This window comes from Pagrus major, chromosome 23, assembly GCF_040436345.1.
Source record: "Pagrus major chromosome 23, Pma_NU_1.0".
Lineage (NCBI taxonomy): Eukaryota > Metazoa > Chordata > Actinopteri > Spariformes > Sparidae > Pagrus > Pagrus major.
The window spans coordinates 2554850-2580721 of NC_133237.1; the positions used below are offsets into that span (position 1 = coordinate 2554850).

At 40.6% G+C, this 25872-nt stretch overlaps 1 protein-coding gene across 1 annotated transcript in view; it reads left to right on the top strand.

Annotated features, from left to right (window-relative positions):
• igf2bp1 (insulin-like growth factor 2 mRNA binding protein 1) overlaps positions 1-25872 on the top strand; it is a 56840-nt gene that overhangs the window by 22412 nt on the left and 8556 nt on the right. The window contains exons 3-4 of the mRNA XM_073494733.1: positions 18923-18971; positions 25688-25739. Of these exons, the coding sequence (XP_073350834.1) occupies positions 18923-18971; positions 25688-25739 (101 nt within the window). The remainder of the gene's footprint in view (positions 1-18922; positions 18972-25687; positions 25740-25872) is intronic.

Genomic DNA, 25872 nt, shown 5'->3' on the forward strand with positions numbered 1-25872 from the left:
AAAACATGTAGCCAATGAAGTGTTCACAGAGGGCCGAAAGATGTGTATTCCCTGTTTTTCCTACAAATACGAAGTTGAATTCATAAGCAATAAAATGCATGGTTTCTCAGTTCAAAATACTGCTGCTATATTCAGATAACGTGGCCACATCCTTGGTCTGGTGTGACCAGCAGCTTAAGGTGGCTAATGTTGGCAAGGTTTAGATATGTTTTGCAGTATATAAGATAAATTACTGATTTAGTCAGTGGGTCCCCTCATATACAGCCGGGTGCATGGTACAATTAAGCATTTAACGTCCAATCGTGCTCTGTGGCCTGAATACACACACTGAGCAGGCCCAGTTGATTATGATTTTGTATCAAGATGGCAGGAGGAGAAGATCTACTTGACTTTGAAAGAAGGTTCATTGGGGGGGCACAGATAGCAGGAGATCCAGTCACACAGACTGCTCAACTGGCTCATGTTTCAGTAGGAACCGTGAGTAAATTTGCATTTGCATCTATGGGAAATGCGCTTGTGCATTAGTGGGATATGTAAGGAAAAACAGACGAGCAGCTCTTCCTCAGGTGACTGAAAACATCAGTGTAGGACATGATCAGACTGCAAACGATTACAAAGAGAGGTATATTACAGTAAGGTTACAGTGCATAAACCCCTCATTACAAAGATGAATGCACATTTGAGAGTCAAGTGGTACAACAACCATAGGCACACAGAGATGTGGAAAAAAGCTCTGTTATGTTGTAGGGGCATTTTGCCCCATCCACAGGGCATGAGGGCTCACTGAATGTTTCCTGAATATGAAAATGATGTGAATCATATGCTATGGCTTTCGCAGTCACTAGATCTCAACCCAACTGAACACCTATGGGATAATTTGGACTGACATGTTCGGCAGCGCTCTTGTAGAGTGATTCATCACCAGTGTGTATTCAAACACCTTACCAAGACACTTTATGTTGCTTTTTTCTGTAATTTGTCACCCGTCCATACATCCCAATGTGTGTCAGTTTCTTTAATGACATGGCAGGCGGTAAAACAAAGTGTGTTACTGTTTTACCTATTGTTGTCTTTCTCTCAGCTTTCTTCCTCATTCTCTTTCTCTTCCTACACTGGGATTCTCAAAGAGTTAAAATGGAGGCTCTGCCTGCTGGTCACATGTCTGACACACAGGCATGTGCTACAGCCATGCGCACACATACACACATGCACACACTCGCGCACACATGCAGACATGTATGAGCTGCAGTGAGAGGAAGTGAAGGGAAAAAGAGCGAAGAAGATGGGGTGAGACACAGAGAGAGAGGAGTCCCCTCCCCCAGCGCTGTAATGGATTATACCTCCCCTTTCCTCCCACTCACACTCCCTCCCTCCCCCTCTCTCCAAAGTGGGTGTGTGCAAGCCGGGGGTGTGCCATATCACATCCACTGCACTCACTCACGTGGTTCTGGAGGTCTGTATGTGTGTGGAGGGAGGTGTCGCAGTAGTTGTACATTGTGATGCTGAGTGGGAGCCTTCGAGAAAACACTGTTTGTGTGTGTGTGACAGTTTGATGGTCTCACTTAGCTGAAAATGAAAGGACTTGTTCTAACAGTAGGATTCATTATTCTGGGAGGGAAAGAAACAAACACCACCTACTCTGACAAGATGATTGACAGCTACCACAAATGTATTTTTAGGCCCCTGAGGAACTAAAGTCCCCCACTGGCAAACTGACAGCATATTTACTGATTAAATCCTGTTTTTTTACAACTATTGTATAATTAAACTAAAGGAATGACTTTAATTTCGGGCCAACATGTTCGGATAAGCCATGATTTTAATAAATTGATGTGTATATGTGAGGTAATAGTCTGTGTATTGGAACTGAGCTGGCAGGGAAACAGAGTAGAGCACCAGTCGAGATAATGGCCCAATTTTGTAGAAGAAAGGTGAAAGCCACCCTCAGTTTAGATGCTGCCGCCCTCGCTCTTCTCATCCTCTCAGACCCACTTGCAGCTGAAAATAGTATTTCCTGTCACAGGTTTTATACGTTGTGGATGATGAAAAATTCACGTGTGCAATTGTTAATTTGTTTTTGTTTTTTGTTTTTCTTTGTTTCCTACTTTTTTTTTGTCTCTGCTCTCGTACAAAGTGAAAGATGAGAGAAATGTTGTACAACATGGCTTTGCGAAGAGCTCCAAGAGGCCCGCAAACAAACAAATAATAAATGTGAGCTTTACTTTTTATTTATTGTAGTGAATGTAGTTGTTAATGAAGGAGGCTCTGTTGAACAGATGTTGCACAAGTTCAATTATTTTCTATTGCTTTTAATTAGTTTAATTGTAATATTTGTTTTTATGATTCAAAGATTGATTTGAAAAACACCAATAGTGATTTTTTTGTTACAGACTTGTTACTTATTTGTGTTCTCATGTTACTTTTTCCATTCACCACACTCTACTGGTGTCACAGGACTAAGCATCAGAAGCTACAGCCAATGTACAACTTCAGCTTTTAGAAATTACTCGTCATTCATAGAATGTTGAAATAAGTGAAAAAAAATTGTCCCATGTTATTTGAGTAAGCATTTTCAGTCAGTGGCACAATTTGGCTAAATCTGTACAGCAGATACAAACGCAGTAAGTATCTTACCAATGAATGCACAATCAGGTTAATACATAAAATGTGAAAAAAAAGCAAAATGTTCTAAATGTAATTTAAACTTTATTCAAAGTCCTCCACCATTTAGAAATGATGCAGAGTTTGTTTTCACTCATGTTCTGCAGGGGGAAAATTTACGAACAAGCATTATTTAAACAACATGCTGTGCCATTTCAACTAGTTAACAAGCCAGTCATGGTCCAGTATGCACCTTACACAAGTGTGAGGTGGTAATTTGAACCCTCCTGTGCACATACACCAGGATGGATTTTTTAAAGCAAAAAAAATGACAATGGTATCTAGGTTTTAGAATGTGTTTAACTACGTCTGACAACATTTTAGTTGAGAAGAAAAACATCAGACACCAATTATTATTCAGTATTTTTATATGTCTTAAAATGTGTATGGACTGGAGCCTTCATTTTATACATATTTTCATTGTTAACATAATATGTACAAAATGTCAGAAATAAAAGCAAATTATAAACTTTTCAAGAAATACTTGTGTGCAAAGGAAAAAATAAACCAATTTAAGACAAATGACCAAAAGAAAAATCAGATGTGAAAAGAGTAATAAAAATATAATGTAAAGCAAAGCTACAAAAAATGAGCTAATTTAGATTCTTAAAAATGTTGCAACTATTGAGCAAACTCATCCACTGAGAAAAAACAGTCAAAGGCTCCGAAAAAAAGCCAAGAGGCGGACTTGAAGTTCAGATTGTTTTGAGGCAATTTATATGATGACACAACACACTGTATTTACAGTGACACCAGGGAGAAGCCACCCAAAATCTCCCAGAAAGGTTTGGACTGACCCTTTATATGATTTCAACAATGTGTGAAAAGGCAAACAGGGACATTGCTCTACTAAACGATTCTGATGCTGCTGTACATTGTTATGTTGTTATTACAGTAGCAGTACAGCAGTAATTGTGCTGTAGTAGTTGTAGTATTTAGCTGGATATTTTGGATGCATCTTATCTATTTCCTCTGCCCTGCGTAGGTAAATGAACAGAGGATGACTTTCCTTCAAAATGAAAATTTCTATTGCAGTATTTGTTTCCCCAAAATGAGCTTTTCCTCAGTAACACTGCAGTAAGTCAGTTTGCTGAAGTCACATCATTAGAGCAGAGTCGAGAGGAGCACAGTGACTCAGTTGGCCCTCTGCTGTTCAAAGCAGCAAACCAGGGAATGAAATCCAAGGAGGCGAGGCTGCTGTGTGTGTGTGTGTGTGTGTGTGTGTGTGTGTGGTAGAGACGGGCCCCTTTCCTTGCTGCTTTCCTATAGGCTGCCATTGGTCCCGCCCTGTTCCTCACCAATTCAAAACAAAGTCGAGGCTGACGTCACACACACACACACACACACACACACACACACACAGGCTCTCATTTAGACAAAGCAGGAACTCCCTCCTTCCCTCTCGTCTTCCTCCTTCTCCCCCATTTTGTTTTTTGAGAGGGGCGCTCGGAGGCCGGGCCCCTGTCCGCTTCCATCCACTTAGTCCTGGAGCTGCACCTTCTTCTGCTGTGTTGCTTTGACACAAGCACATTGTCTCGTCTATGAAGAAATGACTGTGTTGCTATTAAGAAGTGAATGGCAGGAGTGTACTTTTAATCATTAACATCTGTTTAGAGCGATCTTCTAAATGATCAATCAAGATGATAATATTTCATAATTAATAATTTTCAACCAGCAGAAAACCCTGAAAGAATTTATTGTAGATTAATTAGTTAGAAAATTAGACTTTGTGGGTTCAGCTTATGATTGCAAATTAATTTGTTCAATAAAGATCAATTATTTGTCAGTACTGAAACATTTTACACTAGGCGGAATCTGTCTGACACTATAGAATTGGTAGGATTAGTAATGTTATCTTGATAACGAAAAGTTTCTAATCATTACACTGTTTCACTAAGATAAGGGTGGTATATTACAGAGAAGTAAGACCCAGATCAATTAGTAAACGGTACATGTAAAAGATTAAATGACTGGCCATAAAAATGAAGTCAAAAACTTCATCAAATGTCATTTTGATTTCTCACTCCAAACCACAAAACATGTTTTGTTCATATTTTCTGAAATCAAAGTACAAACCTCAATTCAGTAGCTCTGACCCCCTCACAGGGGGTAAAGTCAGCTGATATGTTAAAAATAAATTGTGCAGAGAAATTATCTGTTTTTCTTCACTCTTTTCTGAGTTTCCTGCTGCATCTTAAACATAAAAACAGGATGAGTGGGTTTCTGAGACTCTCTTAAGCTTTTTAACTGGTTTAACAGATACATTTTAAGGTAAAAATTAAAATAATTATAAAGTAAAAAATTATATACATCTATCAATGTAACCCATGTACTTTAAGATTTTATAAAACTGAAAATACTTTTCTCTTAGTAAAGGTGTAAATTCTTCATTAAAATGATTAAAATGTGTTCAGTTATTCCTACAAGTTTGTCTGAGAACGTGGCAGAAAATCATAAATGAGACTTTTTAATGAATATTCGTTTATTTTGTAAATATTGAATCATTTCACCTTTAAATACTTTCCATACGTGCCCTCAAATTACCTAAATGGCCCTTATACATTATCTAAAATCTATCAATTAAGACAAACTTATTCACATTTAAACAGGAAAATAATATCTGAAGAACTTCCTTCAAAATGTCCATCAGAAAACTCAGAAAATAAAGTTTAGTACAGTGTCCTGAACATTTCATCATTTGTTGAACTTTTTGTATTTCTTGATTGGGTGTCTTATTGTTTGATGATAGTGAGGAGACCAAACACTCAAAATGTACCAAAAAAACCGTTTTGAAATAAATCTTAAATAATTTATCTAAAATTGAATAACTTGTTTTCTGACCATAAAGGGTGAGCAGTAATACCATTGTAATAATGATGGAGCAGCATTCAGATTCACTGGACAGTTTTAGTTTAGTTTTAGTCTCGAATTATATGTTTTTGTTATATTAACTTATTATTTATATTTGTTTTTATCCTCAGGCTTATCTGTGAGATATCTCCATAGTGTTTTAACCTGCTGTCTTGCAAAATTTCCTTACTTTGTTTCAAAAAGATTCTTCTGAAAAATTATGTATAATAAGATTACAAATAAATGGCATGTTGGCTAAATACTATTCATCCATTTTGGGAGTCAAAATCATTGTTAACGCCTCAGTGTTCTTCTAAACAAAATGAATGAATGTTTCCTTTTTCTAAAATGTGTTAATCACGTGGTCACACTTTCTTTTAGGGAACAATCTAATTGAAATGATGAATTTAGATGTTGACAGAATCAGTCGTTCGTGCAGCAGGGTGTGGCCTGTCTCCCTTACTACTCCCTGACCTTCAGGCCATACTGTTCACCTTGCTGCTTTAATTAAGAAAGAAGTTTGGACTCATTTCAAGGACAAACGCCTTTTATCACCTATCCTCACAGAATTTATTCCTAAGCCTTCCCTCTCATTAAGCACATCACATGATAAGCTACACGCTGTCTGCCATTGTTATGAAGTTAATAAAATGAACCTAATATGCACGGCTCTGCCTAATTAAAACCAGTGTCAGCACACTGCTGTTGGTTCATTCAGCTTTATGTGCTCTTTATGAAGCTGAGGTTCAGCAGTGTGTTTGGAAACATCTCTGATCTGTTAAAGACAGATGAGCAGTCTTCACAGCTGACCTGAGAACGGCTCTTCATTGTTTTAATCTCTTTTTAACCGACGTCGGTTTCAGGGCTCTGCCACATCACAGCTCTGTCGGCTGAGCCTGCAAACTGGAAACAAATGTCGTCTCCTCCAACAGCTTCATTGAGCTGGTCGCGCTGAGTGCTACACCCTGAGTGTTCATATAGGAATCTATGGAAACCTTTACCTGTCGGTACAGCGAGCGCCGCTAGAGACGATCCGACAGCCCGACACTTCTCTCAAAGCAGAGAGGAACTCTTCTGTTCTTCCCTCTGCGCTGCCTCACTACAGCACAAACCCCCCATGCTGTATTTCAGGCGTGAGCATTCATGGCACACATTCTATAGTATAACCTCCCTCCCTCCCTCCCTCGCGGAGGCTGTGCGCAGCGGCCAGCCCCTCCCATCATCCCTCGCGCCGCTGTAGTAACTCGTGAGTAGTTTGTACACTTTGTGAATGGAGGGACGCGCTCGTGCTCATCCGCTCTCCTCCACACATGCAGCGCGCGGGGAGGAAAGCAGGCGGTGTGCGCGCAAGATAAAATGTCCGTTTCCAGACGATTAAAGAGACTTTTCTGTGTGGACTGTAATAAAACCTGAACACAGACTGTACCTGAACACAGAATGTATCTGAACGGCTTCAGACTGAGAGATTAAAAACGACGCGCGTGTCTGTGCGCGCACACGGAGGGAGGTGTGTCCCTGCACGGCGAATAGTGGACTAGCTACAGCTGACTTTAATACTATCCAGCAATTGTGTAGCTCATTAGAGTAATTATAGCAATGTAGCATATATATAAATATATTTATATGATATGATATTATTAATCCGGTCTATCTGCTCCTCTGTCCCACTGCCAAGCCGGTCTGGTGGCAGCTGTGAGATGAAGCAGATGGCTCGGGTGAAGGCATTGTGCAGTTGCACTGGCTGAGACGACCCACAGCCCAACACCCGCCTGTATGATCCCATGTTCATGTGCTGTGGTCGCCCTCCTCCCCCTCCTCTTCTTTCTCCTCCTCTTCCTCCTCCTCGTCTTCCTCCTCCTCCTATGTGCTCTGTTCTGGTGAATTATCCGCTGTCATGTGACTGCACACTCATTGTAGTAAATGGGCGTTGGTCAAGATGGCCGCCCACTTGCCTTCACATGTATGTTATGTGTGTGAGGGAGAGAGAGATGGCGTATACTGAATCAGAAATTCTGGCTTTGTGCGGGAACAGTGTGGATATATGCAAACAGTCCTCAAACAGAAAACCTCTAATCGGAACCATCCCTCCTCCTCCAGCTCTCCTATCGAGCTTTATCGGCGTTCAGTTTGTCAATCACTGTTACAGAATTATGAATGAGGAAGATGTGCGGCTGTTTGAGACTACAACGGCATTTAAACCAGTAGTCGGCCTCAGCCAGGGGCCTGAACCCTCCGCCTTCACTAGTGGTCTCTGAGGCAGACCGCACACTCACATTCCCTCTTAGATCCTGGACGCTCTGTACTGCAGTTAAATTAAATCTACTGTAACTGTAATTATGACATTTTTAAGTTGACTTTAGAAATTTAAAGTTCACGCTCGGACTGAACGCAGTGGCACCAAAACATAAACCTTCATGTTACGGGTGAATGGTGAGGGACCCTCTCCATCTAGGCTTTAAATAAGAAAACAAGCACAGAGTCATTGCCCTCGTGCGGGCCTGCTGTTCCCCCGCCCAGCACTGTGCCCGTAACGTGAAATGGCTATAGGCATCACAAAATGGCGAGTAGGGAGGGAGGAGGCGCAACACAGCTGGGGGAAGAGCTGGTGAAGGTGTGGAGCACCTCACCAGCAGCGCACTCACAGCTAATGGACTTCAACGAAGACGGGGGGAGCATACCATGGAATAAAAGCCCACAGTCCAGTATTTCTCAGCGTTTTAACTGTAATTCAGTCAACTTATCACGGCGGAGGGTTCGACATCTGCACAAGTCCACATAGGCTACGACATGCACGCACAGACCCGCTCCTCATAATGTAGCCTATAGTCTACCAGTCTGTGGCTCCTCTCCGCTAATAATATCACAAAACGAGCCGTGAGCTGGACGCTGCGTGTATTTAATATTTTAAATGTAGAAAGTGTGTGTGAATACAGCACGGCCGGCTGATGCAGTTCCACCTCCTCAAAATGGAGATCCTCGCCTCTCTAAAATGGAGGCCCGGCGCACGAGCTGCAGGCGGGGTCAGAGTGGAGAACAGAGCCTGAACTTTGGCCCGTACCGCTGCACCCCTCCTCTCTTTTACCCCAAATGAATTCCAGAACTGAGGCCTCCCTCGCCAACACGTCGCCCACAACATGATACATTGTAACTGCTCCTATGTCGCATTTTCTTTTGTAGCCCACAGCAGGAGGATGAAGTGTTTTTTAGCCTAGATGGACACAAACCGACATTTTATGAGTGAGTAGTTTAATATATATGTATGTAATATATATGTGTCCGCCTGTGTTTGTTGCTACAAGAGTGTGCATTCTTCTATATCAGCAGACAGTATTTATATGTCACACTATGTAACGTCTCGTCATGTAACTGTGGTAGTAGCATCAACAATAATAACCATCAGTCTATGAAGGATTATAATCATAATAATATTGAAAATGATGAACAAATCAACCTATGCACATATTGCGTAATAGAAATGCTATTTAGGCTGAGCTTTTTTCAACCATATTCTTTTTTTATGATACTGAGCCTGAGTAAATTCAGTATCATAAAGGGGAGGTATTGCAGTAATAATAAGTTCGTTAAAGTACAGAAAACATAGGGGAAAAGATATTCAGGATACACGCACACACACACACGCACACACACACTGCACACTCAGCCACACACATAAATATAGTATACTTGAGTGCCTCTGCAGAGAGCATGGAGCTGTCAGTCCTCTCCACAATGCTCATGGTGGCATCATTCTTAAAATTTGATTGGCAAGATTCACAATCTAAGTAGGGTTCGGCAGACCAATGAGATTGCAGCAAGTGAGTGAGATGACCTTTCCCCTATAAATGTAAACCAATCAGGAAGCAAGGACTGCTATGATGGGGCATCTCTCCCTCTGTGTCTGTTTTATTCCACACTCATGCAGAATATTAAGAAAAGCTGTAACATTCCTTTTATGAAGCTGGATTAGTTTAATGCTTGTGGTAATGTGATGGTTATGTGGACTGATTTGAAGAGAAGACACAGGTGCTGAGCTGACTGAGTAATGCTTTCATTCACTTCAGAAATTGCCATCCAAAGGATGTAGCAGAGCTCTGATTGGCTGATTGGGGAGTGGTATATGGTCACACAGGTCAGCATGTGGGTATTTTGTGTGTGACATTAGTTGTCAGACATCACTCGCCAATAGAGACCAATGCAGCAGTTGTCTTTTCCTGTGATTCAGTGCGGATTTGCCCTTTTAAATACAAACTTGCTTTTTTCCCAACGTCTTTTTCACACTTGTGCAATCGCACATATTTACAGCCCTTTACCCTGTCAGTCATTGACTGACGAGCTGCGCACAGGTTAGCCAGCATGGAATCTGTCCCGCTGCATCAGTGCCTTCTCCTCCCTTGCACTTCCTCCTCTCCCTCACCCCTGATCCCACCACCCCCTCTTGTTTTCTACCTCTCTCCCTCCTTCCTCCTCCTGCCCCTACTGTCTATTTAAAGCTCTCATACAGTGTTACATCAACTGGAATTTTCCCTCCAGCCTTCAGCACCAGGGGAGGGCTTTGAGGAGAGTCTCCGGGAGAGGGACTGGAGGGGAGTTAGGAATGGAGGAAAGGAAAATGGAGAGATGCAGAAAGGGGTAAGAAGACAGGCAATAGGAGGAGGCAATGGAGTCAATGTTACAGAGATGAGAGTGATGAGACGCAGTTGGACACAGTTTACATTTCTTGCTAGTGCAGAAATTCAAAACAATTGTTGGAACTATTGCTTGGAAAACTGTGATGGATGCTTTCAGTTCATATGAATGTGCAAAGACTAAAAAGAAAACATGTTTCCTCTAACTTCTATGAGTATTCACGAGGGGGCGCAACACGATCATCAAATAAAAAGAGAACCAACACCCTCCTGTGCCTCTCGGTGGTGTGTTGTGGTTACATCCAGGTTTTCTTCTAAACGTGGATGAAAAGTGACTCGATGATAAACAAGGCGTTTTGATACATGTCCTCCCTCTCTATCATCTGTAGTAGAATCAAATGGAGGCGGTTCTTTACCTGACCTCAACTCTCTCCTCTGCACCAATAATAATTCATGCAGTATCTAATTTACTTGCTGCAACGGCTAGTTCTGCAGCACAGACGCCACAGTGATGATGCTGGCGATGGCTGGAAGGGTCAGTGGGTGGAGCTATGAAGGTATTCAGAGAAGATGGGTTGATGGGATTGGATGAAAGGAATTTGGCTGGTAAAGAGGTTAGTGTGCACGCTAGATGATTTTGTTTGGTTGCCTCAACCCACTCGTTCCTCACCATTAGCAATAAAAAATTCATCTGTGATTTTATGCTGGCTAGATAGCTCTTATAAAATATTAACCCCCTGCACTTCTGTGCTCCTCTAGCCTGCAGCAGCCGTTTGCTTTATATTAGGGGACATTTGAGAGCAAGCTGTGCAGTAGGGGTTTTGTAATGGTAGCAGCTAATGTCTACACTGGACACCTCGGCCTTGATATGCGTTTCATGTGCCTTTAATGTGACAGTAGTTAGAGAGCAGTAAAAACCTCCAGACATACAATTATCTTGTTACTTCCTCTTCAAGGGGCAGTTATCACCATGTTGCTGTAGTTCTGAGGGTTTCTCTCAACCATCTAATGCCAAAATTAGCTCATGCACGTGAGTTTATGAAATTAACGTAAACCTGCTAAACATAGGCAATTTGCTCCTTTTCCACTGCCAGTAGACTTTTTTGCTTTTCCATTTTTTTCTGGGGTGTGTCATATTTGATGTCACAAAGTCGCGAAAAACACAGGGGACTGTAGAAAGCAGCAGATCATATACCTCATCAGACTGCATCCAGAAGATGATAAACTTGTTTTAAGGAGTCTTAATTAATAGCATTCTGAACAAGAAACATTGTTTTTTCTCTGGAGACATCTCAGTTCTTTCTCATATCTGTTGCAAGGTGCACATTCACAGGCCAGTGTCTTTTACTTCAGTCTCTCTTTCAAGCTCGATGCCGACTGAGCGATGTTTGAGTACTGCTGAAAAAGTTTGCATGTCAAGTAGCATCTTTTTTAAGTTAAACGCATGTCACAGCATTGCACTGGAAATGGTAGCGTGTCCACCTGAATGTCATGTTTTCTTCACTGCAGAATGGAACTGGAGCTAATGAGTCCCCATCACTACTGGGATTGATGCTGATTGTACGCATTCACATTAAAGATAAAAGCCAGGTGTTAGTGAGTTGTGTGTCCAGTGTCATGCAGGTGAATAAGTGTATTTCCCAAAATGTAGAGTTGTTGAACTAAGAAGAACTTCTGATCTGTGGTCAGTTATTGGCGGTAGACAGTCATCATGGGTGATCTTCCTGATTCAAATCATTTTGCTCATTTCAGTTAAAAGATTCATCCTCACCAACTACTGTATGTGATCTCGTCATTGTTTTTTCATTGGATTCAGCTTCATTGCTCACATTTGATTGTAGGGAAACTGCAGCTAAACAATAAAATGTATGTTTGTGCTGGGCCTTTCTATTGAGTAGGATTGTGGTGACCATTTGATATCTTGAGAACAGACTTCTAAACATTGTTTCTTGGCAAACCAAAAGTGTTTAAAGTTTTTTGTGGTAACCAGGTTCATGTGCCTGACCTTCAGTATGGTGCATTACATAACTCAAGCGGTCGTTTGCGTCACTACCAACCTCCAAATGTGTCTTCACTGATCAGATATGTGTTATTGGATATATACATTTCCCTATTGATCCAGACTTACTGATCATGTCATGCCCTGATAATAAACATGCAGCTTTAAACTGTGACGGATAGGGTCAACATTGACAGAAGAAGGTTGTCTTGAAATTCTGCAGAGCCATGCCGGAGATGCCTTAAACCACGCAGTGTTCTTTCACTTTGTTTATTGAGTCTGTTGTGCTGAATTGTTCAGTGCAGACCGGAGGCACTGTGGTTTATCAAGCTGCTTGTTGGCGAGGTCACTTGAGACCCTTGCAGACGGCAGCTAATGCTCGGTGCAGTGAAACTGTGGATAAAAGGCTTTGCGATGTATCGATGAGCACTTGTGTAGCTGTCAGTTGGAACTGTTTGTTTCCCGTTTACTGGGAGTGTTTGTCCCAGTGTCAGAGAGTCAGCCATGTCCAGCTGCATCATCTCGACGTCTGTTTGACTTAATGTGCAGCCTGTTATCTGGAGGCTTCAAGTGAACACAATGTGTTTGATTTGACACAGCAGATTCTTACTGTATTTGACAATAATGCAATAATGAATAACGCCATTGACTGATTTTTTTTCTACCTAAACAAACTAAATAAACAAGCTCTCTTTGCTTTCATGACTGAATACACTGAATAAACAAACTGACCTTAAAGAACAACACAATTTATACTGTTTTACTTTGTTTATATGTGGCGGACCCTGCCACCTTTCTAGCTTCAAACAGTGTTCTGGGACCTTATTTTCCTCTGAGAACAGCTTGTTTATTCACTTATAGAAAAAATACATATTTCTGAGTTTGTATTATTACCACATTAATATTGTAAATAATAAAATTCTGAGTTTGAATTTCTTTTCCAAAACTACAGAGTGCCCCTTTAAGTGAAAACAATGAAAAGATCCATTGTTAAAATTCTCTCCCACTTAAACGCATCCATCCTTCTTTTCCTTGTTAGCTAGAGCTTTATAAATATGTGACATCAGTATGTTTACATATTTAACTGATTTAGCACACTGAAAGAGTAGTCAACACCTGCCATCTGGGTTGCATACACTGGAAAAAGTGTCAGTCAAACCCATCAGACATGCCTTTTCCTGGCATTAAAAGTTTCCATTGGGAGTGCTGAGATACTGATGTCACACACACACACACACACATTATCTCTTGGTTTCATATTCCTTTTTTCATCCCCGACTTTGGACGTCATTAGACTGTGTGGCTTCGAATGGCTTCATGCCCTCGTTACTGTGAGTGTTATTATATGAATGTGTCTGTGTGTGTTGGCCCACTAGACTGCTGGGAACAGTTTGCAGTGACTTCTCAGCTCGTAATCTGTCTCTGTCTGACTCTCACATTTAATCAGTTTGAAACAAGCACTACCATATCGTAACACACACATGATTTCCCAGAAACATTCATGTTGGTGTTGTACTCATCAAGCTACACAACACTGAATGGATGAATGCAGATGTTTATAGGAGAGCCAGTAAACCACAGCAAACAGTTGTTTGCCTTTCTGTGCATTCATAGAGGGCGACATGATCACTGAGTCACCCAAGGTCCATTCGTGGCCTACAGTGCTGAGTGAACAGCAATAATACACTTTTCATTGTCATTAGTCATAACAACAATAGATCTAAACAAATATATATTGTGTTGCTGTCCAATGAAATTAGAGATTTACTAAAAAGTTTAAATGAAACTGAAGAATTGAGTGTTCATTTATATAGGTTTAAAAACGTTTAAATTTCGGCAAACCACATATATGTTGAAACTTCACATTCCTTTAGGGTAATTTCTCAATTTTAACACTGTGCACTGGTTGGGTTTAGGCATACAAATCACTTGCGTTGGGATAGGAAAGGGTCGTGTTTTGAGTTAAAATACCTGCTGTTGTTGCTACAAATACAGCTGGAAAATGTGCCGACGTTTCCTCAAAAATATCTAATGGTTTCACGCTCACTGATGTTGAAACAGTGTTTTGAACAGTGGTATCTGGCTTGGCAGCCATCTCACCGAGCTGTAATGCCACTGCCATCCCCACCATCTCCCAACATGAAAGTCAGCTCATATACAAGTAATGTGAGCGTGACATGACACATTGTGTAGAAATGTCAATATGGAACATACGACCAGAACAAATTTCAATGTATGGTTTGCATTAATGTAAAAAGCCTACATTTTATTCCACTGGGATGCAAAAAAGCCAGCTCAGCTGTGATGTGAACACAATAACCGGGTGAACACACTAATTTACTAATTTATTAGGCGCGATGGCCTGATGTGTGTTGAAGTTAAGGCTGTTGACCTGTTGATGTCTTTCCAGCCGTCTCTGTCAAGCAGCTTGAACATCGTTCAGTCGGTGCTGAGTTTGAAAGAGAGACTGAAGTTAAAGATGTTAAAAAATTAACTGCTGTTTGTGGCTACTGTGTGGTCTGAGCCTGTCAGCTGTCTGATCACTACTGAGCATGTGCAACTCATCAGAGATTAGAAAGAAGTGAGATGTCCCACTCTTAAGTAACCTCTGTCACGGAATGAACAACGTGTCTAATTCAGAATGTTATTGATTTAGACTTTTTTAAAGAAGCTGAACATCTCCTGGATATATTCTGATGAGGTATATGATCTGCTGCTTGCTATTGCTCCCTCTTTTTCCAACGTGTTTGTGATGAAGAATGGGACACATGAGGGGAAAAAACAGAAAGGCAAACTTGTCAGCAGGCAATGTGAACAGGATTTATTGCTGATTAACGCAAATTTACCTCTGTTTAAAAAACCTGCCTATACACACTGATTTTGGTGTAAAAGTGGTAATCGCCAGAATAAATGTTAGTTATGTGGGAACTGTGGTCTCTTGCTTGGCAGCTGTCACACTGCTACCATCCCCTTCTTTCTCGCTACATGAAATCCAGCTCATATACATGTAATGTGAACGTGACATGGCACATACTGTTGAGATGTTGTACGATGCGTATGAAAATTTAAGGTATCTGTGGTTTGCTGTAACGTACAATGCCAATGTTTTTTTCTGGCGACTGAGCACTTTGGTTGAAAGATACTGACGCCTTAAGACTTTATTGCCTGACCAATTACACCTGAACGCGGTTGGTAAAAAACAACACATCATCACCAGCAGCATGAATGCCCTGTTAATACCATCAAAATAGCTGAGCATGGGAAGGTTAGGTCCTCATTCGTTGGGTGTCACTGTGCAACAATCTGTGTCTTTTGTCAGTTACAGGTGCTGTTGCAATTAGTCTTGCAGTTGCACCAAGCCTGGAGGTGTAATCAGCAATTAGCTCCATATCACTGTGTCAGTGTAGTGATGAGTGTGTATCACTGCAGATCATTAGGTAAAGGAGCAACTCTCATCAGAGTTGGAACCTGTAAGTGTGGTCCTTACAGTGGACATGACTAAATTTAGGGAAAGGTATGGATTTCGAAGGAAACAGAATGATAAAGTCTAAAGAGCTGAACGGAAAGTATGTTGATGATGATTTCACTCTTAAAAGATAATACTGATTTATATATTGTTGAATTTTGTGGCTGTGAAAGTGTAGGACAAGGCCCTCACACACACTGACACACCTCGCTGTGGTCCCAGGGGCCCCTCTGTCTGGTCTGAAGGGCTCTAACCCTTGGCCTCTGACCCCTCCTCGAAGCAAAGCCTTTCTCTCCTCTCCTCCACCTCCTCCTTGAGGACCACACTCTTTTCATTCTCTTGGCTTCTTTTCTTTCTTCTGCTCTTTCTCGCTGGTCCTTTGTTCTGCTGGAGGCTGAAGCTGAGCATGGATTTAATGCCTTCACAGCTGAGGGAACCTCAACAGCTCCAGTTTTTACGTTCGACTTAAGACATTTTCAAGCTTCATTGACAATCTGTTCCATCTTTGCATATCAACAATGAGTCGTGGATGAGGGTCTCAGAGCAGATTTTGTTCTTGTTTCAGCAGTGCAAATTTATTTGAAATGGAACATTTTGACAGTTACGTTATTCACTTACAATTTTGTTCAGCTATATTGCCATTTTCTCAGGTATATGTACAATCAAAATATGGAATTCAACATTGATAGTCAATGTTGAGTCATTATATGTTAATGATACACCTGATGTTAATAATATGTGTTCATTGCTTCATGGTAATACAATGACATGTCAGGGCTTTTGGAATTAAAAAGTGGAAAATTATGATTTGAAGTGTTCATTTAACATTTAGCTCAGGTTGACAGAGGGTGGGAGACCCAACATGGCAGGTCGCCCCCATGTTAGTAAAAGGCAATGATAGTTTAAATGAAAAAAAGATAACACACGAGTGAACAAGCGCGTAAGCAAATGTGAAGCATGTTGTTTTGTCGTCCATCCGCCCGCCCATCCATCTTCTTTGCCCGCCCATTCCTAACCTGTTGCCATGGTTTCAGCCAATAGGGTAGGCCATTGGTTGGCAGGAGGCGACGGTAGGGGTCAAACAAGTTCACTGTTGGTGGCTTGATGGGGGTTGGGATGTGTGTGTGGGGGGTGGACTGGGGCATTGGAGAGGATAATGGGGAGTTGATGTGTTGATAAGGTGGAATTTTGCATTTGTGTGAGTGTCGGGGGTCATGAAGGTTTTGATGTGTAAGGTGGAAGTTATGCTCGTGGAGGTGTGGTGAACAGGTTTGTTTTTATATGGGTTTGGCAGGTTGTGGGGTGGAGCTGGTGATTATAGCTGAGTATTGATCGAGGATCAAAGGGCTTTGCCATTTTTTGCGTGGGGGATGTCAGGTATTTTGGATGCACAAAAGACTATTCATCTGTGCTGGAACCTCCTGGGGGTTAGGGTGGGGTTTAGCATGTGAGGTAGAGGTGGGGGTTGGTTGTTGTTGGGGTTTAGGGCCATTGATGCCTAGTTGGGTGGGTGCGGGGTTGGATAAGGAGCGGTAAAGATGGTAATGGGTGGTAAAAATGGGTTTCACATTTCTACATTTCAATACAAGCAGCGTCAGTAAGAGGGCCAATGGTCAAAGGTGCAGCACCAATGCAACAGATGTACAAATTGTTCTGTGAAGGGATGGCTTTCAACTGGACTCATTGTCCAGTTCTTGAGAATAATTTAGTTGCAACCCTTTTCCAAGAACCTAGATGTATTTCTCCTTGAGTTTTATTTTTTTTGTGGGATTTGCATTCAGTAAAATAATTTAGATTTGTCCACTAGAGATTAAAAAGTTGGAATAAATGCTATGAAATGTGAACGCATCCTTTTTTTTCTGTGTAACGATTTACCAAACGGGAAGTTACAAAGACAATGCTCAAGAATTTGATTGAAAAGCAGAATTAATGATAAAGCCACAATTGAACATATCCTAGTATGAGTATGAGAGTTCTCAAGAAATCACAAGAAGCGAAACTCAACAAGCTACCAGAAACCAAAGGAATTCTTTGTGTTCCTAATGTATTGAATGCTAAAGGGGGAGGAGGGTAATGACTGTGGATGTCCATGTGTAACTATTATGGACAAGACGCAGCCAAGAAAACACATGTGGTTTCAGTGATAACAGACCTGCTCACAAAAAAACTCCAAAACTGATACCAACATGCTTAGTGGCAAAAATACAGGATTAAGATGCACACGCTCACATACACGACTGCCACCCTTCTATTCAGCGGACTACCCATCCCCCTCTGTGTGAGTGGGTGGTTGAGCAGGAAGCTGTCCCACTACTTGCTGTTGATTCAGTGGTTTTCTCCAACAACTGGGGCTCAAGCCCCATAATGGTAGACTACAACAGTCGGGGATGTAGGTTGAGGGGTGTTGGGGAAGTTTTGGTACCCTCCTGCCCCCCACCTGCCTGCAGAGATGTTTTGGTATTAATGTCAGAATCAGGATCCATACAGCAGCTAAGAACAAGACGTTTCTAGCAGTTAATCTGGGTTCAGAGAGATAGTAGTACAGATGGTGTAGAGGATACCAGGACCACATGGTAACCGCACCGCAATGAACCAAGACATACAGTATCTCCCCAAGAAAGACAGAACCCCAATCCAATTTTGGAATGTCTATGCAGTGGTTAGTCTTAATTGTTACTTCTTCTTTGATTTTGGTTTGGTCTGGGCCTCAGCTTTTCATCGGGTGGCTGACAAAGAAAAGTCACACCAACATTAAAAACAACATTTCAGAGACATTTTAACGATGTTTTACGCGGCATAATGGTGTGGTTGAACAGTGAGGTCACCGTTCACACAGTCAACTGTTGCTCCATACACAATAGGTCAAATGTGGTTGGACTTGTGGTCAGCACCCTGTGTCATACACAGGGCTTGTGTGTAAGTTGAACCTGTCAGAGCTAATGGATGGAGTGAGGGGATGGGGTTGATTTCGTGTTAGTATCAAAGGAAGTCACTTCAAAAAGACTCTCCCAATCTCCACCTGTTTGTCTCTCAAGACACGTTCTGGCTTCATTCAGTGGCCTCTTCTTCCTTTCACTTGCTTTCATCTCTGAACCCTCAGCCTAACACAGTCAGCAGAGTGTTAGACCTGTAATCAGTGTTCCGTTTCAACACACCCACATAGTATTTCTCATGTGCACTGTGCTTGCATGCTGTGTTACTGGATTATTTACATGGCTTTATTTCTTTTTTATTACTCAAAAAGTTTGAGACCCTTCTCTTTCTGTTTGCAGAACTTTTTAACTCGCTAATATCCTCTCTGCCTTCTTCTTCTCTCCACAGGACCAGGAAACTGCAGATCAGAAACATTCCACCTCACCTGCAGTGGGAGGTTAGTTCCTATTTCCTCTGTTATTTTTCTTGCTGGGATCATTTAGGGCGCACTCACACTAGGCAATGCGTATCGTGCCCAAGCACATTTGACCCCCTAAGTCAAGTTTGTTTGACTAGTGTGAGAGATATGTACCATCCTCAAGCATGGTACACTTTACACCTACACCTGCACTTTACACTTTCTTGGCCCTGGCACGGTTGGAAGAGGTGTGCTTTGGCATGGTATGATTGCTCATGCACAAGCACAAGTATGGGTGCGCATCGTGGACATGAAGTATAATAATACGTATTACACCGCCTCGCATAATCAAGAAAATCCAGGAATGTAAGAGGGCGTCTATGACCAAAATGACTCCAAAGCCACAAAGTCAGTAAAGTTATGGTCATGTTCTCTGTGATGTTCTCCATTGTGCTGCGACCACGCTACGACGTGATGAAGTATGTACAAGAGGTAACCATGCTCAGGCCCAGTAGCGGCCGGAGCAATGTGAGTGCAGGCCAGCAGGGGACTGGGGAGGAGGGACTATCGTGTTTTGGCATGGTACATAAGGACTGGTGTGAGTGTGCCCTACAGTCTGCTACTGTGACTTTACACTGCCAGCAACCACATCACATTCCTTCCACTCACAACACGGTCTTTGAACACTTTGTGAAATTAGGTGCTTTTGTTGTATGCATGTAATTTTCTGAGAAAACCAAACCACAACACTCAGACAAGCATCTGTGATTACAATCAGCTAAAAAGGCTCCAAACAGGCATTCTGACTTCTGTCCTTCCCATAGCCAGCTCACTGACATTTTCCTCAATAACATTTTGAGTTGAACAAAGTGCAGTAAGACAGATTTCCACTGAAGAAACAGAATTGGTTTTCTTCTTTAATTTAAGCTCTGATTCTTATCTTTAAGACACAGACATTTGAGAAGGTCTTTTTCTAACAGTGTACTACCTAAAAAGAAACAAAAAAACTCTCCCCACATATCCTTACTCAGTGTTTTAAATGCACCAATGGCCTTTGTGGCCAACTAATCCAAATCTTCCAATCAGAACAAAACATTGTAGAGGGATCAACAAAAGTGCTCGTTTGAAACAGCCTGTCTCCAGCCATGTGGCTATGGCTACACTGTGTTTCCAAATCAAACAAGCAGAAACGCAAGCAGATACTTTCATCTCCCAAAAAAACAATTACCATATTTGTAAACGTGAAACCACTGGATAGTTTCTTCCTAACCCTAACTTAACTGTTTTTTGTATTTGTGCCGAAGCCTAAGCCTGTGTCGTAAGCACAGTGTTGTCAGAACATAAAATTGAAAATTTAACCTAAAGATACACACAGTTACAACATAAAGAAATGTAACATTCACTTATCTGTGTTTTGCAGAAACATACATGGCCAATATTTATTCTGGCGATTAGGTTGCATTTTGGATAACAATTTGGGAATTTTGCTCCCAAGTGGCCAGTATACACTATACGCCAGTACTATATACTATACTATGACATTTGTGACAACACTTTGCTTATTCTCTGGTTGGGTTTAGGCACAAAAGCACTAAGTTAGGATTAGGAAAAGATCATGTTTTGTCTTAAAATACCTGGTTTTGTTGTCACAAACACAGTTGGAGATGTCCCGACATCTCATCAAATATATCCAGTGGTTTCACACTTACAAATGTTGAAACTGCTGTCACTGGCTCGGCAGCCTTCTCACCTAGCTGTCACCATCCCCTCCATCTCCTGACAAGTCAGCTCATATTCATGTAATGTGATGTGACAAGTACTGTAGAAATGTTGAAATGATTTGTGTGAAAAAATGAAAATCTTTGGCACAAATGTAACATGCCATTGTTTTATTCTGCCGACTGTCCGGACTTGCCATATGATAGAATCACTTTACAAATCCTCTCCCTTCACATCTTTTTGACGTTGAATTAAGAGTTTGTCTGCTCAACACTTTTTGTAACTTTCCAACACTGTCAATATGACTTTCACAGCCACGTCATGTAGGGTTTAGTAAGCTGTGTGGCGGTGAGAAAGCAGGGTTTCAACTTCTCTTGACATAATTACAATTCTTCCAGAAGCTAAGGATGTTCTTTTGGAGTGAACACATTTGTTGTTGATTTGTTTGAAAAGAACTGTAATTGGAGTCTTAGTTCCACTCAAGACACTAAAGAACAAAACAGTTGTGTAAGTTCTGACAGTCAGACTTCAGATGTTCAAGTGCCAGTCAATATCTGTCTTTGTGAAGCGGAGGGAGAGGAATAATGTACGCAATAAAAGCCTTACCGTGTCTGACTTGCAGCATAAAGCAAGAGTCATAGCAGCATCCGTATCAGTATTAATGGCCAGAAGTGTGAGATTTACATGAGTCATCTGGTCAAAGAAATCATAACAATGGCCGCCACACACACCTGCGTTGGACATTGTTTCTCTCGTTGGAGGAAGGTATGCTAGCTGCCCCGCCCACTCTGAGAATCTTGCTCAGTGTCTCTGGTACTGAAAGGTTTGGAGTAAAGCTTGTAATACCAGCCATGCTGACCCTGCTGCCAACATGTACACTACTTGAGTGGTTTATGTGTGGTGTTTGTTGGTCATATTTGCCTTTGCCTCAGCGGGCTAGCAGTGAATCATGGGCCACACATCTCTGTGTAGATATATATGATGGCTCCAACCAAAAAGCAAATACTTTGAGTTGAAACTGCAGGTTGCAGTGCAGGGAGATGAATCCAATGGGAGCCCAGTGATTAGAATTGAACACTAACTAATAGTCATGTATTGATCTACTTATGGGCAGCACTAACCTATTGATTGTTAGTCCATAATTGCTTCAGTTACGTCGACACTTCAGCTGGATGTCTACCAAGTACCAAGTACAGAAAGATTTACCAACCACAGGAAGCTGATGTGCAGGGTGAACTGGATGTACAAGGAATCTGATCATTGACTTGTGTGTGCATGAACTGCTGTAGAGAACAGCATGAAGATCTGAGCCTGCAGACAGGCCCCTGTGCACACTGCACAGCACTATTTACTTAGCAGCATCATGCACAGAATAAACAGCACTGGAGATGTGGCAGCAGAGTAAGGCCAGCAGGTTTGACTCTCATAAGCAAGTGAATACCTAGTAGTGACAATAAACCACTTCTGAATGAAGAGGACATTTTATGAAGGGTATCATGATTCTCCAAATCCAAGATTTAATTAGACTTTCAATTTTAAGATTATGATTTGATTTAACCACTTTTTCCCCAGCACTGACAGTTATGCCATTATTAGTCTATCTGGATAGGTATTGTAAAAATAAAAAAACATCCCATTGGTTTCACGCCTTGACAACTGTCAAACTGCAGTTTCAAGATTCCAGACTTAAAAAAAAAAGTACCATTCTTCAGTGACTCAACATAAAAAACAACTAAAAAAGTCAACAATGTTACAATGTTGGGTTTCTGAAATCTGTCCCAAGTTAACCATCTTTCTCCAAACAAATCCATAAAGGATCTCTGAAAAAGAAAATATCTCTGATACTGTTGGACTGGTACCAGTCAGTTGACAGTCGTGCACACATTGAAGTGTCTGGAAGTTGCAGCTACAGGCGACCAGTGAGCCAGCTGTGTTGTCTTTGAAGTGATGGTTTTCTGTCAGAAGCGCACATTGCAGGGGTGGAGAGAAATTGATAAGCTCATTTCAATCGATTTTTGATTTAGAAAGAAAATATAGCAATTTATAGCAAGAAACAACTTACTTTTACTTTTTCTAACTTAAATTTAGTTTGTATCTAACAAGCATTATCACACACGCACACACACACACACACACACACAAATTAGAGTCCAAACCTGTACTTTTTAAAGACCTCATTGTTGACAAACATTTCATAAAATTTTTATTATCTACTGTCTAATATTCTGATTTTAGACTTTAAGAACTGTGATCAAAGTTCAAAGCAGTCCATCACAAAGTTTTAATAACGTAGCCTAAATTAAATTAAAAATATGTTTTTGTCTTTCTTTTTTTTTTTTTAACCAAGATTCAATGAATTCCCAACTGATCCAGAAAAACTGTGAAGCTGTGTGGCAGACACAGACAACAAGGTTATAACTATTTGAATATAATAATATAAATTAAAGGTTACTCCAGGACCATAAATAGATTACTGACAAATTTTGGAAAGCACCATTAAATACTGTTAAAGTGCTCTGAACAAACACATGCCATATTTAAACAAACAAAACAATAAAAAATAAACATAATCATTATTTTCTTGGATAAAGAATGAACAGGAAATCTCTGGGTGTGTGTATGCGTATGTGCACCGTTATTGTTTTTTGTGAGGGTGTGGCACACTGCCTGCCTCCTTTTGGCAAGCAAGTGTCTGTGGCAGTGGCTCTCTTTCTCTCTCTCTCTCTCTCTCTCTCTGTGTGTGTGTGTGTGTGTGTGATTTGAATATGTGCCAGATCATCTCCCTCTCTTCCTTGTCTCCACCGCTGTGATCGTGCCATGTGTGTCCACACGAGGGCGACGTCTCTCCGCAAAACTGACTGAAACGTTTCATTTACATGCTGCTGAACATTAATGAGGGTCAGATGTCTCAGCAGCATCCAGAGAATTAATACAGCATCATGTAAGACAGAGGTGCTGAGCATGAGGAGGGGTATAGGAAACATTCATTACTCCAAAATAAAAGCATCTGAAGTTAAGTAGAGGAAGCAAAGACTGTAATGTGCGAGATATATATGCATATATATGTATATACGTGTGTGTTATTTAGAATTAGGTACAATATTGCATGTTAGGAAAAACAAAGAAATATCAGACTGTTCTTTGATTTGTCTTTATATATATTTGTCTTTATATATACAAAATACAGTCTTAATGGAACTGTAAAGTATTCCTTGTGTTTACATCTGATACAAACTGGTGACCTTTATGTTATCATGTCTTCTATTGTGAGTATTGAGAAAATGTTAGCAATATCTTCTTTAAAGTTGGAATCATCCTGTCAGAAACAGTTAGATTTGGAACATAGTTACAGATAAAACTAAAAAGAGCTTCACTTTTACTTTGACTTTTAAATTTAAAAGCTCATTTCGAAGACCCTTGATGTTGCTGTTCAAAATATCAGTCATCATGATGAATAATATGTGTCTGAAATAATAGTTTCACCAGACTATTTGCAGTTGATGCCACTGTGATGCTAAATACTTGTATAAACTATTCTCTGATGTACCAACTGCAGATATATTTCCGCCTCCAGTTTAGCTTTCCTTTGTTTCCTTTTCAGCCAATTTCCTCTTACAATCACATTTTAAAGAATGAATAATGGATCAGATTTCTCTGATTGGCTGTTCTGATCTGATCACACATGTTATTAATTATGTGATCACTTGAGAGCTGCTTTTGAATTTTTTTTCTCCCACTTTACTGTAAGTCACTTCATATACGTGTCTTATTGCTTGAACTTAGCAAAGAACATCCCTCTGTTGGCTCTTTATGCTTCACTCTGAAGTGTCATTCTTTTATGATCTTTGATCAGCAGCAGCAAAATTACTGCAGTTAAAGGCAAAATATTTTTAATCAACTCTAAATGGACCAAACTATGTGCACCTCAAAGGGGATAGAGAATATTGTTTTTAGACACAAGAAATCGTCAGGTAAAGGAGATGACTGGTTGCTCTTTATTCAATACAATGTAGATAAAATTTGGTCGGGTGCTCTTGGAAAAAGAGTACTTCAAAAAACAGGCACTTAAACCAATCCAAGTATAAGAAAATGGATCAAACGAGCAAGGAGATATTTAAAAGCCTTTATTATAGTGTCTAAATCATCGAAGTCATACAAAAAGGGAACATGTGCCAGATTGCCTCTGGTTTAAAGCAGCACTATGGTGAAGAAATGTTAATGAGAAGAGAAAGATCTTCTTTGGCTGATTTTTTTTCTGCCTAAACAAACTAAATAAACAAACTCTCTTTGTTTCCATGACTGAATAAACTGAATAAACAAACTGACCTTAAAGGACAACACAATTTATACTGTTTTACTTTGTTTATATGTGGCGGACCCTGCCACCTTTCTAGCTTCAAACAGTGTTCTGGGACCTTATTTTCCTCTGAGAACAGCTTGTTTATTCACTTATGGAAAAACTTTTTTTTTTTCTGAGTTTATGTTATTACCACATTCATATTGTAAATATTAGAATTCTGAGTTAGAATTCATCCTCTAAAACTATATAGTGCCCCTTTAAGTAATAAAAAAATAGTCCGTCAGTGATCGACGTTAATCAGCAAAATGTTGAATGTTTCTTGAGGGCCCTCCCATGCTTTGGCCCCTGGTATTTCATTTCATCGTGATGCCCTCTGTCCATCCAGTCCCAATTATCTGACATCAGATGAGTCAAAGAAAGTTATAATTATAATACAATATATTGTACTCATGACTGGTATTATCAAGTAGTGTATTTATATTTTCTTCTTAATGCGGATATAATTACAGAGACATCTCTTCTGTAATGATGATGAAAAAAAGATACATTTGGAATTCATTGTGGAAGTGTTTCCACATGTACCACACTGAAATACATTAAAAGACAATTAATTCAGTTATAATGCTAAATGTGTCTTTTTTTAGGCTCGGGTGCATTCTGAAATGTGTTGTCTTTTTCACATGAACTGACGGTGTTCTTTCCTTTCTGTTCCTCTCTGTCTGTCTGTCTGTCTCAGGTGCTGGATGGTCTGTTGGCCCAGTGTGGGACCGTCGAGAACTGTGAACAAGGTATGATGTTTTCTTTGCATTAAAACTTAAAGCTAACTCAAGGGTGGTCCGTCCATGCAGTATTGTGGTCACATGTGGTACTTTGCACTTTACATTTCTGACCCTGACAGCAGCTGATTTAACATTTGATATC